We start from the raw sequence: 18,437 nt of genomic DNA, 5'->3' as shown, positions 1-18,437 counted from the left end.
CAAATGTTTCCTGTAATGGGCCAGGTAATAAATATTTTAGGCTTCATAGGCTATACCATCTCTGTTACAACTATTCAGCTCTACCACTGTGCCATGAAAGCAGCCATAGACAATAGCAAATAGTGTATGTGGCCTTGTTTCAATAAAACTTTATTTAAAAAAACAGGAGGCTGGATTTGGCCCATAGGTTACAGTCAGTTGAACCCTGGCCATGGGCAGGCAAGGGGCAGAGCCTTGCAAGGGGCTTTGAATTCTTGGGCTAGGCTCTGGTTGCGGTGGAGACCAGCCTGCATTTTGTCGTCTCCAGTTTGACAGCAGGGGCTGCACCTTCTTTGTGCTTCCTGGAGATTCCTGAGGAGTTCAGGGTGTTACTATCGACTCTGGTTTATTGAATTGAGCTCTGGGTTCAGGCCTGGTGTTTCCGAACAGAAGTACCAATGGGAAGAAGGACCAGGCCATTGGTAGAAGGCGAGAGAAGCAGACATGGAAATAAAGGCAGACAACCTTTTCTTTTTTATTTCGCTTAGACAAAATGCAAAGAGTGTCTCATTAAATTAAAAAAGAAACAAAAAAGAAAATCAAATTGATTCCCCCCCACCCCTTCACTGACGGCACTCATCCTAATTAACAACAAAAGAAGACCAAATTGAGAGCCCGGTTTCTAATGGGAAAGAAAGGTGTGCAAACGTGACTGAAGTTTTCCCCTGCCCGCAAATCGATGTTCCTTTTAAAATCACAAATAGGGTAATTTCGCCCCCCCACCCTCTTTTCTTTCTTGCCTCTTGTGTGATAGAACTTCCACTCAGAAGGTTTAATTAATCCCCCCATGCACTTTTGTAGAAAATCAGTAAAAATGCAATAGCCTGTGAAGATCATAAAACTGGACTTCTTTCCCAAAAAATCAGATGCCCAGGCGGATGGAGCTCACACTCAGACAGAAAAAAAGCAGGAGAGTCTTTGCACTGTCTGTGGTTTCAGTATTTTCTCTCTTTTTTTTTAATATATTTTGGCAATTTTCTTTAATTATAAATATTGGAATTCCGTAAAAAAAAGGTAGCTTTGATTGAATTGTTTGAATTGTATTTACAACCGCTGTCCAGTCATGCTGTCTGTTATACCAGGGTGTAAGATTTTGCGTAGGGATTGTTTCCTTTCAAATGGCCCCGGGAGTCGAGCAGTGATTCTTGGGAGCTGCTCATCTTAGCTGCCTGTCCCAGCTCCGCCCCCTCCCGCTGAGGTAATGTGGCCACGGCCCCCGGCTGCCACGACTGTCCTTCTCTCGTGGAGGAGGCGGAGGAGGCGGCTTCCATCGGGATGGGCTCCAGGACCGTGGGGCGCTTCAGGGTCCGGCTTTTCTGAGGTTCCAAGCATGCTTGTCCTAAGCTCAGGTCCCTGCTGGTGCCTGGACCACCTCGGTTTAACAAAAAGTCCATTCTAAGGTATGGAGGCAAATGTATGAGGTCACCTAGAAGGAAAGACAGGGTAGTTAGTTGGTGTTTTCATTTGCTAAAACACCGGCAGAATACCGTGTGCGCATGCGGGTGGCCATGCGGGTTTTAGAGACGAGAATACCGCTGCACACAAGTGCTTTTCTCAAGATCCTCCATCAGCGCTCACCACAAAGACAGGTGGAATCGTCCTCCTACCTCTTCGTTAGGCACGGGAGGAGCTCATTTTCCTACAGTACTTACTTGTATTAACTTACTTGTACAGAAATGGAGGAATGGGGGTAACAGAATCCTTCAAAACACCATCGTTGACAGAAAAACATACATCAAAGGCAACAGCGTCCACTGTATAGGAACGGTGATAGACTAAATCCGGCACGTGATTGGAAGTGCAGGGAGAGCACAGGGTTGGAGGAGAGACCAGGGATGTCAAGGGAAGAATGATGGACAGCTGGCTCTCGTCTTGGCAATTCTATGAAACCTTGTGACCTTGGCCAGCCACTTAGTTCTGGGTCTTTATGATGGCTTTGGGTGAAAGTGCCACAGCTTATGGCCTCCTTACCAGGCCCTGCCTACCTGCTAACCTCTGTGTGGCTCTCTGTTTCAGCCATGCTGTGTATAGAGATGACAGCAGCTTAGACCAGAGTTCTAGCATTTCTACTTCCTGCTCAGTGTCGCTCTGGCTTCTGTGGTGCCATGTAAACATAACCTCAGGTCTCCTTCAAGAGCGTCTGCTGGCTGGGCATGGTGGCTCATGCCTGTAATCCCAGAAGTTTGGGAGGCTGAGGCAGGAGGATCACCTGAGGTCAGGAGTTCAAGACCAGCCAGGCCAACGTGGTGAAACCCCGTCTCTACTAAAAACACAAAAACTAGCCAGGCATGGTAGTGGGTGCCTGTAGTTCCAGCTACTGGGGAGGCTGAGGCAGGAGAATTGCTTGAACCTGGGATGAGGAGGTTGCAGTGAGCCGAGAGTATGCTACTGCACTCCAGCCTGGGTGACAGAGCAAGACTCAAAAAAACAAAAACAAACAATAAAACAAACAAGCAAACAAACAAACAAAAAAAATCCAAACCAAAACAAAAAAACCAAGAGCATCTGCTGCAGGCAGGGAGGTGCCAGTTCTCTGGGATGCTGCAAGCCAATGACAAGCATGACAGGGCTTTTCTCGTGGCCGTCCCCGCCCAGTGCGGGATCTCCCTAACAGGCATCCTTTGCTCAGGGATGCCCCATCAGCCTCACTGCAGCCTTCTCAGAGGTGCATTGCAGCCTGAGGTGCCTCCAACCAATCTCTCCTTCCTCTTTTCCTCTCACAGGTGTCAGACCTCTGTTATGGTCCCTGGACTCTCCTTGCCACCTCCTGCTTCCTCTTGCTTCGTTCTTCATAAGAATTTCCCCAAGAAATTCTTTGCGTGTCTAATCTGTCTTGATAGGCGCTTCTCAGAAAACCTGAACTGACACAGCTTCTTTCACCATCAACTACTGAAAGGTCAACTCTGACCTCTCATTGCCAAATTCTCTGGTTTCCTCTTGGTCCTCTTCCTACCTGCATTACTATAGCATTTGATGCTGTTGAAATTTTTATTGTTGGCCTTCTCAGCTGCCAGGGCACTGTGGTCTTCCAGATCTCTGCCTACATCTCTGGCCACCCCTTCTCACTTTCCTTGACTGGATCCTTTTCTCTGTCTTTCCTCTAAATGTTACAGAGTATTCCCAGTGGCCTGCTCTCAGCCCTCTCTCGAAAGGCTTGGCTGCTTTCCTCATCTCTTTATAAATAGCTTTCCCATCTATCTTTTCCATTTTGCTCTTTCTCCTGAGCCCTAGATATGACTTTCAGGTGCTTTGCTAGGTATTTCCACACGAATGTCCGTCTGGAATTCTAAATACCACAGTCTACCAATTCAGTTAATGAAGGCCAACTCCATCCCCTCCCAATCCCAAATGCTGCTTCTTTCCTGTGTGCTCCATCTTGTGTAACATTATCACCATCCTTCCATCCTTGAAACCTCAGAGGCGACACTGACACCTTTCTCTCCAGGTTAATTCTACTGGCAAAGTATCTCTTGACTCCGTTTTTTTTTTTTTTTTTTTTTTTTTGTTAACAACAAGAGATAGAGTCTTGCTCTGTTGCCCAGACTGGAGTGCAGTGGTGCATTCATGGCTCACTGCAGCCTCAAACTCCTGGGCTCAAGCAACCCTTCCACCTCAGCCTCCAGAATAGCTAGGACTACAGGTACACGCCGCTGTGCCTGGATAATTATTATTATTTTAAAAATATTTTGGAGACACAGGGTCTTTCTTGGTTGCCTAGGCTGGTCTCAAACTCTTGGCCTCAAGCAATGCTCCTGCCTCAACTTCTCAAAGCACTGGGATTACAGGCATGAGCCACCTGGCCTTGACTCCTTCTCATTCCTATCTTCAGGGCCCTGTTTCAAGGCTTTAAAGCATCCCATCACCCCCTTGCAATGCATGAGCACAATTAGGGCCCAGCCACCAAGTCCACTTTGCAACCAACGCTGCCTGGCTTGAGCTGGACTGACGCTGGGTCTGGGTTTCTGCTGTTTTGATATAGGCAGTGTGCATTCTCCAGGTCAGTGCTTCCCACTTTTATCTTTTTGAGGTATAGGCAGACAGACAAGGGGTATTTGTGCAGCACACTGGGATGAGCCCAAGGAGTTGCTTCTGGCCACCTTGAGGTCTGAAGGACTCACCGTCTTGGCACACCCATAACTCATGTCATACCAGGTGCAAAACTCTGGCTAGAGAATGGGCTGATGGTGTGTGGTCCTGGAGCGAGGGCCCAGGGAAAAGGATGTGCAGGGAGAGAGAGATGATAATGGTCTGAGCTCAGGAGAAGCTGCGGGATGTGAGAGAGGGAATTAAATTGTGAGATACAAAGGGGGCCCAAGGAAGGCGGCTTCAGAGTCAATGACAAGTGGGAGTGGTGAGAGAGGGGAAGGGGTTGGGGGCGACTCCTTCCCAGGCTCTAAGCTCAGGAAACTCTGTGGACAGTGAAACCACTAACTGTGAAAGGGTGTATAGGGGAAAGATCGTACTTTGATGACAAAAGATGAAGGGTTTAGTTTCAGACCTGCTGAGTTTGATGCAGCTGGGGACATTCAAGACAAGATATCTAGTAGGTATTTTTATCGTAGAAACGTAGCACTAGGATGACTCATTGCTCATTTTCTGAATCTAAAGTAACTGAATATTCTTGTTTCTTTTGCTTCAAAATATTCCCTGCTTCCCTTATGTTACTGTATGCCAACAATAGTTAATTGAGCCTTCCTCATCCAGCCCCTGTGGGCCTGTAGGCCCTGAAGGTGCAGGCTGAGGGGATCTGAGACCACCTGAGCCAAGCAAGGGCTGTCATTAGCCAGTTGCCCTGCTAGCGGGGCAATGATGTGTGTTTAGATAGTGCTTAAAGCCTGAACCTTAGGAAACACTTCAAGCTTACCCACAGAAAAAGAATAACCAGCATAACAGAAGGAGAGGACTATTCAAGAGTATAAGGGAACTGGCCTGTAATCCCAGCACTTTGGGAGGCTGAGGCAATGGATCACCTGAGGTCAGGTGTTCGAGACCAGCCAGGCCAACGTGGGGAAACCTTGTCTCTACTAAAAATAGAAAAATCAGCTGGATGTGGTGGCACACGCCTGTAATCCCAGCTACTCAGAAGGCTGAGGCAAGAGAATCGTTTGAACCCGGGCATCGGAGGTTGCTGCACCATTGCACTCTAGCCTGGGCAACAAGGATGAAACTCCATTTCAAAAAAAAAAAAAAAAAAAAGTATAAGATAACTAAAAATAAATATGGCCAAGTGAAGCCGTGAAAAAGCATTTTATACAATTTAAATGAGCATACAAATTTTCAAAATGTTATTGCCCTTCTTGAGAACCTTTTTCCCCCAACAACAGGAGTAATGACCTTATTTTTGGGAAATCCACCAAATGATTTATTTGTCCTTGTGTTATTACATTGTTGCACCCCTTGGTAGTTATGATTCAAAATTCCATTTAGCTTTTTCAGGATATCTTTATTCTATTAAGTGATGATGAGTAATTATATGATTTCATTGGGAATGGCAGCATGTAATTCAGTAAATGACCCAGCGACACCGGATTGGGCTCGCTGAAATTAAAGGCAATTCTAATTCAACGTTGGCTTCCTACTGTCAACTGGATCCAAGGGAAGCTCAGTAATAAATACCTAGACAATAAATGGGCCATAACATTCTTTTTTTTTTAGATGGAGTTTTGCTCTTGTTGCCCAGGCTGGGGTGCAATGGCGCAATCTTGGTTCGCTGCAACTTCCACCTCCCATTTCCCGGGTCAAGCGATTCTCCCCCCCTCAGCCTCCCAAGTAGCTGGGATTACAGGCGTGTACCACCACACCTGGCTAATTTTTGTATTTTTAGTAGAGATGGGGTTTCTCCATGTTGGTCAGGCTGGTCTCATATTCCTGACCTCAGGTGATCCGCCCGCCTCTGCCTCCTAAAGTGCTGGGATTACAGGCGTGAGCCACCGCACCTGGCCCATAACATTCTTATAGGAAGAAATTACATAATTTGGCATTCTTGTAAAAAGGGTTTTGGTAACTTGATGCATCTGAACTCTGGCTTATAAAAATATAATGGCATGAGGACTACTCATTATAGACACTAATGTGGACGGTTCAGGAATATTTTGCCATCTAGAATAGCTTTGTTCCTGAAAGATGAAATAATTTGATTTTTTAAAACTTTATGAAACTTCATGGCATTGAAAATTACTTATGTTCCTTTATGGTAGTTATTCTTCAGTCCTCTCTAACTAGGTGTTAATTATTTGCAAAAAAAGGTAGTTATTCTTCAGTCCTCTCTAACTAGGTGTTAATTATTTCCAAAAAAAAAAAAAAAAAGTGATGAAGACATTAACAGAGTTGTCATTAAGAAATAAATTGAATAATTCTTTTGAAATGCGAACATCCTTTTGTATGTGAATCAATACATCTTAATTGACCAATCTTGCCATTTGTAGTTTTATATAATCAATCTCCAGAAAGTGATTATGTCTTTATTCCTAAGAATCTGATAAACAAATTATGTTAATTTTCTTATTTATTTTTAATTTTTATTAAATATTATTTTTCTCATGTTTGTATATTTGAGGAAATGCAACAGACATTTATCTCCAGGGTTCTTTAAAAATACAGGTCAAGAATGCCTCATGCTGTTTCTGAGACCCGACTCAATCATGAACACTTGACATATTCGTAATGTATTGCATCAGATTTGGGGATAAATCTCTATTCTGGTGACTCCCCACTGAATACACAGGGCTTATTAAACCCCTACAAAGTAATAGCATCGTGGTCCCCGCTGGACTGCAGAACGTTCGGGTCTTAGATTGGAAGGAAGAAACGTGTTTGAAATCAAAAGATAGGACTCATAATATCTGCATCCTGCCTGCAGGGGCTCCCACTTCAGATGTAGTGATCAAGAGGCCTCCAGTCGCTGAAATGGACAGATGAGAAGTAAAAATCCTTCATAATGGAAACAGCTCAGTGCTCACATGCAATGCCTACATGTGTGTGTTTACTGCAGGTCTGACAAGTATCTCTGAATATCCAATATCTCTGATTGATCCAGTTTTTCAGGTAAAACTCTACGAAGTTGTGTGATTCTCTAATTAGCTCCCTTCAAAAATGTGTATTTTCTGATTAGCACCCACCCTTTCAACTGTGTGCGTGCTGCAAATGAGTTCTCTCAATAATTCATGCACTTACAGAGAAGAGAGCACCAGAGTAGTTAGCGGTAAGCTCTGTTATTATAGGCACTTATGTCCATTAAAACCCCAGCCCATGTGCTCATCAACAAAGCCTCTGAGGATCTGGACTCTCTAAAAGTCCTCCCATGTGCTTCAGATGCCTACACATACCAAGACAACTCACGCAGTTATTGATCCAGAAAGAGATACGTGATGTGTGAGACTGTGTTGACCATGGGGACACTGGCACAGCATCCCCCGCCCCCAGCACTCTGCCATCTGCCTGTGTCACATGGGAGAAACTAGCCCTTGGCTTTAATTGTGGTGATGAGGAGTAGAGGCCAGGATAACACTGCCTGCATTTATCTGACAGTTTTAGATCTGGCCTCAGTTTCCTCATCCATAAAATGGGCGTAATAGCAGAATCTAGTATAGAAGGCTTTGGTGAAGAGTAAATTAGATAACGCACGTGAACACCTTCCATGGATTAAGAAATGTGTTTCCACAGAGAGCAGGGCCTTCATGGGTGTGTCCAGCACTCCCCAGCTCACCTGCCCCATAGCTTATCAGTCAGGACCCTCTCCAGTTCTCCCATGCAGTGAAAAGTAGCAGGGATCCAGGAGAAGTCAGAGGATCTTTTGTGCTTTGAACTCCAAGGTCACCATATTGGGTCACCATGCCATGGGTACTCACCTCCACTGTGTGCAAATGCCCTCGGCATCTCTGTGTGTAAATCTATCATTGCCATAAACACTGGCAAAGGCAAATGCCCGGTCTTAGTACTTGTTTCAGTAAACTCAGCTATGAAAAAATTCACTCATATTTTTGGTAATGATTTCCAAACTCTATGGCGTTACTTCCTCTGCTTTGCTTCCCTCTACCTTTCTCCACATTTCCCCCTTCCCCTTCTCCCTCCTTCTTTCCCTTCCTTTTTCTTTCTCTCTTTCTCTCATTCTCTCTATTCTTTCCTTTATTTTCCTTCTAATATGGTTTGGCCGTGTCTCCACCCAAGTCTCTTCTTGAGTTGTAGCTCCCATAATTCCCATGTGTTGTAGGAGGGACCCAGTGGGAAGTAATTGAGTCATGGTGGTGGTTTCCCCCATACTGTTCTCATGGTACTGAATGAGTCTCATAAGGTCTGATGGGTTATAAGGGGTTTCCCCTTTCACTTGGCTCTCATTTCTCTCTTGCTGCCACTATGTAAGATGTGCCCGTCACCTTCCACCATGATTGTGAGGCTTCCCCAGCCACATGGAACTGTGAGTCCATTAAATCTCTTTTTCTTTATAAATTATCCAGTCTCAGGTAACATGAAAACTAACTTCCTTCCTTCCTTCTTTCTTTTCGTGTTTTTGTTTCCCTTGTACTAAAACTTTCATCCATGAAATCAAAGGCATAGAAAAGGGGTAAAAGCGGAGGGCAGAGCAAGATGGCCGAATAGGAACAGCTCCAGTCTCCAACTCCCAGCTCGAGCGACACAGAAGACCGGTGATTTCTGCATTTTCAACTGAGGTACTGGGGTCATCTCACTGGGGAGTGCCGGACAATCGGTGCTGGTCAGCTGCTGCAGCCCGACCAGCGAGAGCTGAAGCAGGGCGAGGCATCGCCTCACCTGGGAAGCGCAAGGGGGAAGGGAATCCCTTTTCCTAGCCAGGGGAACTGAGACACACAACACCTGGAAAATCGGGTAACTCCCACCCCAATACTGTGCTTTAAGCAAACGGGCACACCAGGAAATTATACCCACCCCTGGCCTGGAGGGTCCCACGGCCATGGAGCCTCCCTCATTGCTAGCACAGCAGTCTGCGATCTAACCTCAAGGCAGCCACAAGGCTGGGGTAGGGGCGCCCGCCATTGCTGAGGCTTAAGTAGGTAAACAAAGCTGCTGGGAAGCTCGAACTGGGTGGAGTTCACAGCAGCTCAAGGAAACCTGCCTGTCTCTGTAGACTCCACCTCTGGGGACAGGGCACAGCTAAGCAACAACAACAAAAAAAGCAGCAGAAACCTGCCCAGACGCAAACGACTCTGTCTGACAGCTTTGAAGAGAGCAGTGGATCTCCCAACACGGAGGTTGAGATCTGAGAAGGGACAGACTGCCTGCTCAAGTGGGTCCCTGACCCCTGAGTAGCCTAACTGGGAGACATCCCCCACTAGGGGCAGTCTGACACCCCACACCTCGCAGGGTGGAGTACACCCCTGAGAGGAAGCTTCCAAAGTAAGAATCAGACAGGTACACTCGCTGTTCAGCAATATTCTATCTTCTGCAACCTCTGCTGCTGATACCCAGGCAAACAGGGTCTGGAGTGGACCTCAAGCAATCTCCAACAGACCTACAGCTGAGGGTCCTGACTATTAGAAGGAAAACTATCAAACAGGAAGAACACCTATACCAAAACCCCATCAGTACGTCACCATCATCAAAGACCAGAGGCAGATAAAACCACAAAGATGGGGAAGAAGCAGGGCAGAAAAGCTGGAAATTCAAAAAATAAGAGCGCATCTCCCCCTGCAAAGGAGCACAGCTCATTGCCAGCAACAGATCAAAGCTGGTCAGAGAATGACTTTGACGAGATGAGAGAAAAAGGCTTCAGTCCATCAAACTTCTCAGAGCTAAAGGAAGAATTATGTACCCAGCGCAAAGAAACTAAAAATCTTGAAAAAAGAGTGGAAGAATTGATAGCTAGAATAATTAATGCAGAGTAGGTCATAAATGAAATGACAGAGAGGAAAACCATGACACAAGAAATACGTGACAAATCCACAAGCTTCAGTAACTGACTTGATCAACGGGAAGAAAGAGTATCAGCGATTGAGGATCAAATGAATGAATGAAATGAAACGAGAAGAGAAACCAAAAGAAAAAAGAAGAAAAAGAAACAAACAAAGCCTACAAGAAGTATGGGATTATGTAAAAAGACCAAATCTACGTCTGATTGGGGTGCCTGAAAGTGAGGGGGAAAATGGAACCAAGTTGGAAAACACTCTTCAGGATATCATCCAGGAGAACTTCCCCAACCTAGTAGGGCAGGCCAACATTCAAATTCAGGAAATACAGAGAACAAAGATACTCCTCGAGATGAGCAACTCCAAGACACATCATTGCCAGATTCACCAAAGTTGCAATGAAGGAAAAAATCTTAAGGGCAGCCAGAGAGAAAGGTCGGGTTACCCACAAAGGGAAGCCCATCAGACTGACAGCAGATCTCTCGGCAGAAACTCTACAAGCCAGAAGAGAGTGGGGGCCAATATTCAACATTCTTAAAGAAAAGAATTTTAAACCCAGAATTTCATATCCAGCCAAACTAAGTTTCATCAGTGAAGGAGAAATAAAATCCTTTACAGATAAGCAAATGCTGAGAGATTTTGTCACCACCAGGCCTGCCTTACAAGATACCCTGAAGGAAGCCCTAAACATGGAAAGGAACAACTGGTACCAGCCATTGCAAAAACATGCCAAAATGTAAAGACCATCGAGGCTAGGAAGAAACTGCATCAACTAACGAGCAAAATAACCAGTTAATATCATAATGGCAGGATCAAGTTCACACATAACAATATTAACCTTAAATGTAAATGGACTAAATGCTCCAATTAAAAGACACAGACTGGCAAACTGGATAAAGAGTCAAGACCCATCAGTCTGCTATATTCAGGAGACCCATCTCACATGCAGAGACATAAATAAAGGGATGGAGGAAGATCTACCAAGCAAATGGAGAACAAAAAAAAAGCAGGGGTTGCAATCCTAGTCTCTGATAAAATAGACTTTAAACCATCAAAGATCAAAAGAGACAAAGAAGGCCATTACATAATGGTAAAGGGATCAATTCAACAGGAAGAGCTAACTATCCTAAATATATATGCACCCAATACAGGAGCACCCAGATTCATAAAGCAAGTCCTTAGAGACTTACAAAGAGACTTAGACTCCCATACAATACTAATGGGAGACTTCAACACTCCACTGTCAACATTAGACAGATCAACGAGACAGAAAGTTAACAAGGATATCCAGGAATTGAACTCATCTCTGCACCAAGCGGACCTAATAGACATCTATAGAACTCTCCACCCCAAATCAACAGAATATACATTCTTCTCAGCACCACATCTCACTTATTCCAAAATTGACCACATAATTGGAAGTAAAGAACTCGTCAGCAAATGTAAAAGAACAGAAATTATAACAAACTGTCTCTCAGACCACAGTGCAATCAAACTAGAACTCAGGACTAAGAAACTCAATCAAAACCGCTCAACTCCATGGAAACTGAACAACCTGCTCCTGAATGACTACTGGGTACATAACGAAATGAAGGCAGAAATAAAGATGTTCTTTGAAACCAATGAGAACAAAGATATAACGTACCAGAATCTCTGGGACATATTTAAAGCAGTGTGTAGAGGGAAATTTATAGCACTAAATGCCCACAAGAGAAAGCTGGAAAGATCTAAAATTGACACTCTAAAATCACAATTAAAAGAACTGGAGAAGCAAGAGCAAACACATTCAAAAGCTAGCAGAAGGCAAGAAATAACTAAGATCAGAGCAGAACTGAAGGAGAGACACAAAAAACCCTCCAAAAAATCAATGAATCCAGGAGCTGGTTTTTTGAAAAAATCAACAAAATTGACAGACCACTAGCAAGACTAATAAAGAAGAAAAGAGAGAAGAATCAAATAGATGCAATAAAAATTGATAAAGGGGATATCACCACCGACCCCACAGAAATACAAACTACCATCAGAGAATACTATAAACACCTCTACGCAAATCAACTAGAAAATCTAGAAGAAATGGATAATTTCCTGGACACGTACACTCTTCCAAGACTAAACCAGGAAGAAGTTGAATCCCTGAATAGACCAATAGCAGCCTCTGAAATTGAGGCAACAATTAATAGCCTACCCACCAAAAAAAGCCCAGGACCAGATGGATTCACAGCTGAATTCTACCAGAGGTACAAGGAGGACCTGGTACCATTCCTTCTGAAACTATTCCAATCAATAGAAAAAGAGGGAATCCTCCCTAACTCATTTTATGAGGCCAACATCATCCTGATACCAAAGCCTGGCAGAGACACAACAAAAAAAGAGAATTTTAGACCAATATCCCTGATGAACATCGATGCAAAAATCCTCAATAAAATACTGGCAAACCGGATTCAGCAGCACATCAAAAAGCTTATCCACCATGATCAAGTGGGCTTCATCCCTGGGATGCAAGGCTGGTTCAACATTCGCAAATCAATCAACGTAATCCAGCATATCAACAGAACCAAAGACAAGAACCACATGATTATCTCAATAGATGCAGAAAAGGCTTTTGACAAAATTCAACAGCCCTTCATGCTAAAAACGCTCAATAAATTCGGTATTGATGGAACGTACCTCAAAATAATAAGAGCTATTTATGACAAACCCACAGCCAATATCATACTGAATGGGCAAAAACTGGAAAAATTCCCTTTGAAAACTGGCACAAGACAGGGATGCCCTCTCTCACCACTCCTATTCAACATAGTGTTGGAAGTTCTGGCTAGGGCAATCAGGCAAGAGAAAGAAATCAAGGGTATCCAGTTAGGAAAAGAAGAAGTCAAATTGTCCCTGTTTGCAGATGACATGATTGTATATTTAGAAAACCCCATTGTCTCAGCCCAAAATCTCCTTAAGCTGATAAGCAACTTCAGCAAAGTCTCAGGATACAAAATCAATGTGCAAAAATCACAAGCATTCTTATACACCAGTAATAGACAAACAGAGAGCCAAATCATGAATGAACTTCCATTCACAATTGCTTCAAAGAGAATAAAATACCTAGGAATCCAACTTACAAGGGATGTGAAGGACCTCTTCAAGGAGAATTACAAACCACTGCTCAGTGAAATAAAAGAGGACACAAACAAATGGAAGAACATACCATGCTCATGGATAGGAAGAATCAATATTGTGAAAATAGCCATACTGCCCAAGGTTATTTATAGATTCAATGCCATCCCCATCAAGCTACCAATGAGTTTCTTCACAGAATTGGAAAAAACTGCTTTAAAGTTCATATGGAACCAAAAAAGAGCCCCCATTGCCAAGACAATCCTAAGTCAAAAGGACAAAGCTGGAGGCGTCACGCTACCTGACTTCAAACTATACTACAAGGCTACAGTAACCAAAACAGCATGGTACTGGTACCAAAACAGAGATATAGACCAATGGAACAGAACAGAGTCCTCAGAAATAATACCACACATCTACAGCCATCTGATCTTTGACAAACCTGAGAGAAACAAGAAATGGGGAAAGGATTCCCTATTTAATAAATGGTGCTGGGAAAATTGGCTAGCCATAAGTAGAAAGCTGAAACTGGATCCTTTCCTTACTCCTTATACGAAAATTAATTCAAGATGGATTAGAGACTTAAATGTTAGACCTAATACCATAAAAACCCTAGAAGAAAACCTAGGTAGTACCATTCAGGACATAGGCATGGGCAAGGACTTCATGTCTAAAACACCAAAAGCAACGGCAGCAAAAGCCAAAAGTGACAAATGGGATCTAATTAAACTAAAGAGCTTCTGCACAACAAAAGAAACTACCATCAGAGTGAACAGGCAACCTACTGAATGGGAGAAAATTTTTGCAATCTACTCATCTGACAAAGGGCTAATATCCAGAACCTACAAAGAACTCAAACAAATTTACAAGAAAAAAACAAACAGCCCCATCAAAAAGTGGGCAAAGGATATGAACAGACATTTCTCAAAAGAAGACATTCGTACAGCCAACAGACACATGAAAAAATGCTCATCATCACTCGCCATCAGAGAAATGCAAATCAAAACCACAATGAGATACCATCTCACACCAGTTAGAATGGCAATCATTCAAAAGTCAGGAAACAACAGGTGCTGGAGAGGATGTGGAGAAATAGGAACACTTTTACACTGTTGGTGGGATTGTAAACTAGTTCAACCATTATGGAAAACAGTATGGCAGTTCCTCAAGGATCTAGAACTAGATGTACCATATGACCCAGCCATCCCACTACTGGGTATATACCCAAAGGATTATAAATCATGCTGCTATAAAGACACATGCACACGTATGTTTATTGCGGCACTATTCACAATAGCAAAGACTTGGAATCAACCCAAATGTCCATCAGTGACAGACTGGATTAAGAAAATGTGGCACATATACACCATGGAATACTATGCAGCCATAAAAAAGGATGAGTTTGCGTCCTTTGTAGGGACATGGATGCAGCTGGAAACCATCATTCTTAGCAAACTATCACAAGAACAGAAAACCAAACACCGCATGTTCTCACTCATTGGTGGGAACTGAACAATGAGATCACTTGGACTCGGGAAGGGGAACATCACACACCGGGTCCTATCATGGGGAGGGGGGAGGGGAGAGGGATTGCATTGGGAGTTATACCTGATATAAATGACGAACTGATGGGTGCTGACGAGTTGATGGGTGCAGCACACCAACACGGCACAAGTATACATATGTAACAAACCTGCACGTTATGCACATCTACCCTAGAACTTAAAGTATAATAAAAAGAAAAAAGAAAAAAAAGAAAAGGGGTAAAAGCATGAAGCAGGGAGGGACAAAGAGATAGCTGAGTGCAATAAGACAGCAAGCAGGGCATAAACATCAAGAAAAGTATGGTGTGTGTGTGTGAGAGAGAGAGTGAGAGGAAGAGAGAGAGAGGAGAGAGATATGGGAGGGAAAATCCAACTGGAAGAGCAGCATACTGAAAGCGGAAATTGAGGCATGGAGAAGGAAAGGACTAGTGCTGGCAGGAGGACCTGGCTCATGGTCTGACAGCAGGAGGGACTGAGCTTGAACTCACTTCCATGCCCTCCTTCTGCTCTACTCACCTACCTGCCCACACTGCCGGTTCCTTCCCCTTCCCAGTGAGCTAAACCCAGTTAGTCTCTCCTGCCTAACCCCAGCATGAATACAAAGGCTAACAGAGTCCTGCCTGGGCCTTTGGGACAGGGTCCCCCCTGCTGACTTCTTTGGGCTGTAATGGTGGGTTTGCACACCATGAACCCACTGCACTCTGCCTTGAGGCCAATGCCCTTCCTGTCAGACACTCTGAGGGTGAGGGATGAAGAAGATGGAGATGGCCAAGCACAGAGAAGGGCTCTGGGAAACTGAGGAACTGAGATGCAGGAACATATCAGGGTCAGGGGAGGCTGAGATGAATGAGGTTGGGTGAGTGTGAGGGAGGATGGATGAGAGAGAGGGGGAAGAGACAGAGAGAGAGAGAAAGGGATGAGAGAGATGGAAACACACACAGAGGGAGGCAGAAAGAAAGAAACGTAGCTACACAGATCCGTAGACAGATAAAAATTAGAGGCAGAGTCACAAATAGAGAAGGGAAAAAGAGAACATGGTTACCAACTGGGACAGTGGTAAGGAGTAGTGGAGAAAGAGGGCACCAGAAAGGTGGGCGCTATGAGAATAAATGTGTATTACCCACAATGAACGGCCCTTGTGGAGCTTTAAAGATGTGTGTACCATACAATGACCACTGGCCCATCCATCACCGGGGTACCCATTTCTCATTCTTTCCTCATCAGCCTCACCAAAACCCAGTGCAAATCACAGGCTGCACCCATCACTGCCTTTCTGGAGGGAGCCCAGGCAGCTGCTTTGACTTTCGCCTTGAGGATGAGACGCTTTACCCATTATTGCAGCATAATGCTTTATTATTTGACATCATGCTTCATTTCTCATCCTTCTGTTGCTGCCCTCTGGGGACCTTCAGTGCCATTAATGTCTCCAAAAGTCCTGATTAAATAAGTCAGCATTGATTTCTCCTTCCTTCCCTAACCACTCTGCATACAGGTATCACAAGCACCACCTTGCCTCTGGTTCTGAAATGCAGAGATTTCAGGCCCCACATCCATCAGCAGATACGCACTCAGAGCTCGTCCCCCTCCACTCTAGTGCACTCATGGTGCACTAGAGCCATGGTTGGCCTGACTGTGTGAAAACTGCTGAACTAAACCTGCCTCCTTTTAGTTGAAACCCAGGAAAGCAAAACTTCCTGAACTTTCTCAATCTATTCGGACACATGCAAAGTTTGAATGTATTTCAGTTCTTGGAAGAAGGATGGCAAAATCAATACTGAAACAAGAATGAAGTGATTCAGAAAATCTATAATGGATGTGCATTCCATTAATCCATCATCAAACAATGGCTCTTGCTATCTTGCAGGCACCACACTAGGGGAAAAGATCTGAACACTAGATCAGAGGCTCTCCACTGAGGGCGGTTTTGTTCCCAGGGGACATGTGGCAAAGTCTGGAGACATTTTGGTTGTCACAATGCAGGGGAGGGTGCCACTATTGGTACCTATTGGTCAGAGGCCAGGGGTGCTGCTCAACCTCCTACAATGCTCAGGACAGCCTCTGCCACGAAGAATGATCTGGCTTCAAATACTAACGGTGCTGCTGTTGAGAAACTCTGCTTTAGATGATCAGAATTCATAATGCCAAGTGTTCCTTATTTCACCTTAATTCTACTTATAAAGCATTGAATTCAACCAGGATAAGCAGTTGTACCCCTCAGCCTCAGAATACTAGTCTACAAGGAGTGACGACCTCAGTTCTTCATGGAAGAAAATAAGAGATGGCCCAATGAAACTGTAATCAGAAGGCAGAACCCCCAGGTCTTTCTCCAATGGCACCCGTGGAAGGGGGAGCTGAGTCCAGTGGAAAGAACAGTAGTTACAGAGTGCAGGGCTTGGTGTTGAAATCCTGTCTCTGCCTCTGTTTCTGCCTCCAAGTAGTTTTGTGACCCTTTTGAGCCTCAGTGCTCTCGCCTTTAGCCAAATGAACGAGGCACACTACTTTCTAAAGGCATCTTGAAGCCTAAAAGAGCCCTTCTTAGGCTCTGAGCTATCTCACCTCTGAAAACTGGTTATATACATCTGTATTGGGAATGTATGGATAAGGGTGGAACAAATGAAATGCATTTCTGGGGGCCAGATATTCCAAGGCACTCTGCGATAGCCTTCTTCCTCCTCCTCTGCAATGCTTTGTTAGTTGGAGGCTGTGAACATGCAGATGCTTCCCCAAATTTGTGGGAATGAACGTGAATCACAGTTTTTGGGGCTTCAGTCTCCTCTGGGGACACACAAAAAGGAACTTTCATCAATTTCTAACAAGGTTTGAGATCTATGCCTGGATAGAGCTGGATATTGATGCAAAAGTAAGAAGCAAAGGATGATTTCCTTGAGTTTGAGCAATTTCAATAAAAAACACAGAGACCAGACTTGCAACAACACTACAGTGTCAAAGAGCTGGTTCCCAAAGAGGAGCATAGAGTCCACCCATACCAGAGGCAGAAGAGATCTAACACTTTTTGAGTTTAATATTAATGTTGCAGCATGGTAATGAAAACTAGTAATAATCTCTCTTGGTAAATGAATCTTCACTCCCAAATGGCAACCAGGAAAAACCCTAAATAAATAATGTGAGATTGATATCAGAGGCCCGTGTACAGGGATTTGATTACAATTCTTGGCTTGTACTCAGGGGGCCCTCATGCATTTTTTAAGAGCTCATCGATATTGTGATCCTTCTGCTTGCTGGTGAACTTTAAAAGCTACATTAAGGTATAAAAGTAGGGCTTTGACTTTGTTAAGGCTCATGATTGTTCTCAAATAAAGTAGCTCTGAATAAAAGTGGGATTGGAAAATCTTCCCTGTCCTTTAGGCAAGTGCAGAACTTAGCAATGGTTTTGGAGCACCCACTGTGGAACGATTCATGAGATCCGAAGATGGATACAGTTCCCACACGAGAGCCATGAGGAACCACACATTGGGGACCACCTGACGCAGAACCCTGGCTGGGAGCTTGCCCTTGTTCTGCCATGAAGCTGACAGAGCTGTTTCTACAACAATGTGTATCTTCAATCATCCCACAGAAGGAGCTCAGTTAGGCTGGAAATGAGAGAATTCCAGACAGAGTGAATGTGTATTTGTGGAGTTGTAGGAGGCCAGAAAGTTGAAGGATGGAAAATAAGGGTCAAGGTTGAAGGCTGGAGACCGGGGGTCAAGGTTGGAGGCTGGAGACCAGGAGTCAAGGTTGAAGGCTGGAGACCAGGGCTCAAGGATGGAGGCTGGAGACCAGGGGTCAAGATTGGATGCTGGAGACCAGGGGTCAAGGATGAAGGCTGGAGACCAGGGGTCAAGATTGGATGCTGGAGACCAGGGGTCAA

The 18,437-nt window shown here is 44.3% G+C and overlaps 1 protein-coding gene across 1 annotated transcript in view; it reads right to left on the bottom strand.

The window, feature by feature from the left end:
- Nucleotides 1-989: 989 nt before the first annotated feature.
- DSCAM (DS cell adhesion molecule) overlaps nt 990-18,437 on the bottom strand; it is a 703,505-nt gene continuing 686,057 nt past the window's right edge. Inside the window, exon 33 of the mRNA XM_023193411.2 lies at nt 990-1,411. Coding sequence (XP_023049179.2) covers nt 1,113-1,411 — 299 coding nt within the window. The 3' untranslated portion in view covers nt 990-1,112. The remainder of the gene's footprint in view (nt 1,412-18,437) is intronic.

The sequence above is a fragment of the Piliocolobus tephrosceles genome, chromosome 19 (assembly GCF_002776525.5).
Source record: "Piliocolobus tephrosceles isolate RC106 chromosome 19, ASM277652v3, whole genome shotgun sequence".
Classification (NCBI taxonomy): domain Eukaryota; kingdom Metazoa; phylum Chordata; class Mammalia; order Primates; family Cercopithecidae; genus Piliocolobus; species Piliocolobus tephrosceles.
This window is presented reverse-complemented; position numbering and strand designations above follow the sequence as displayed.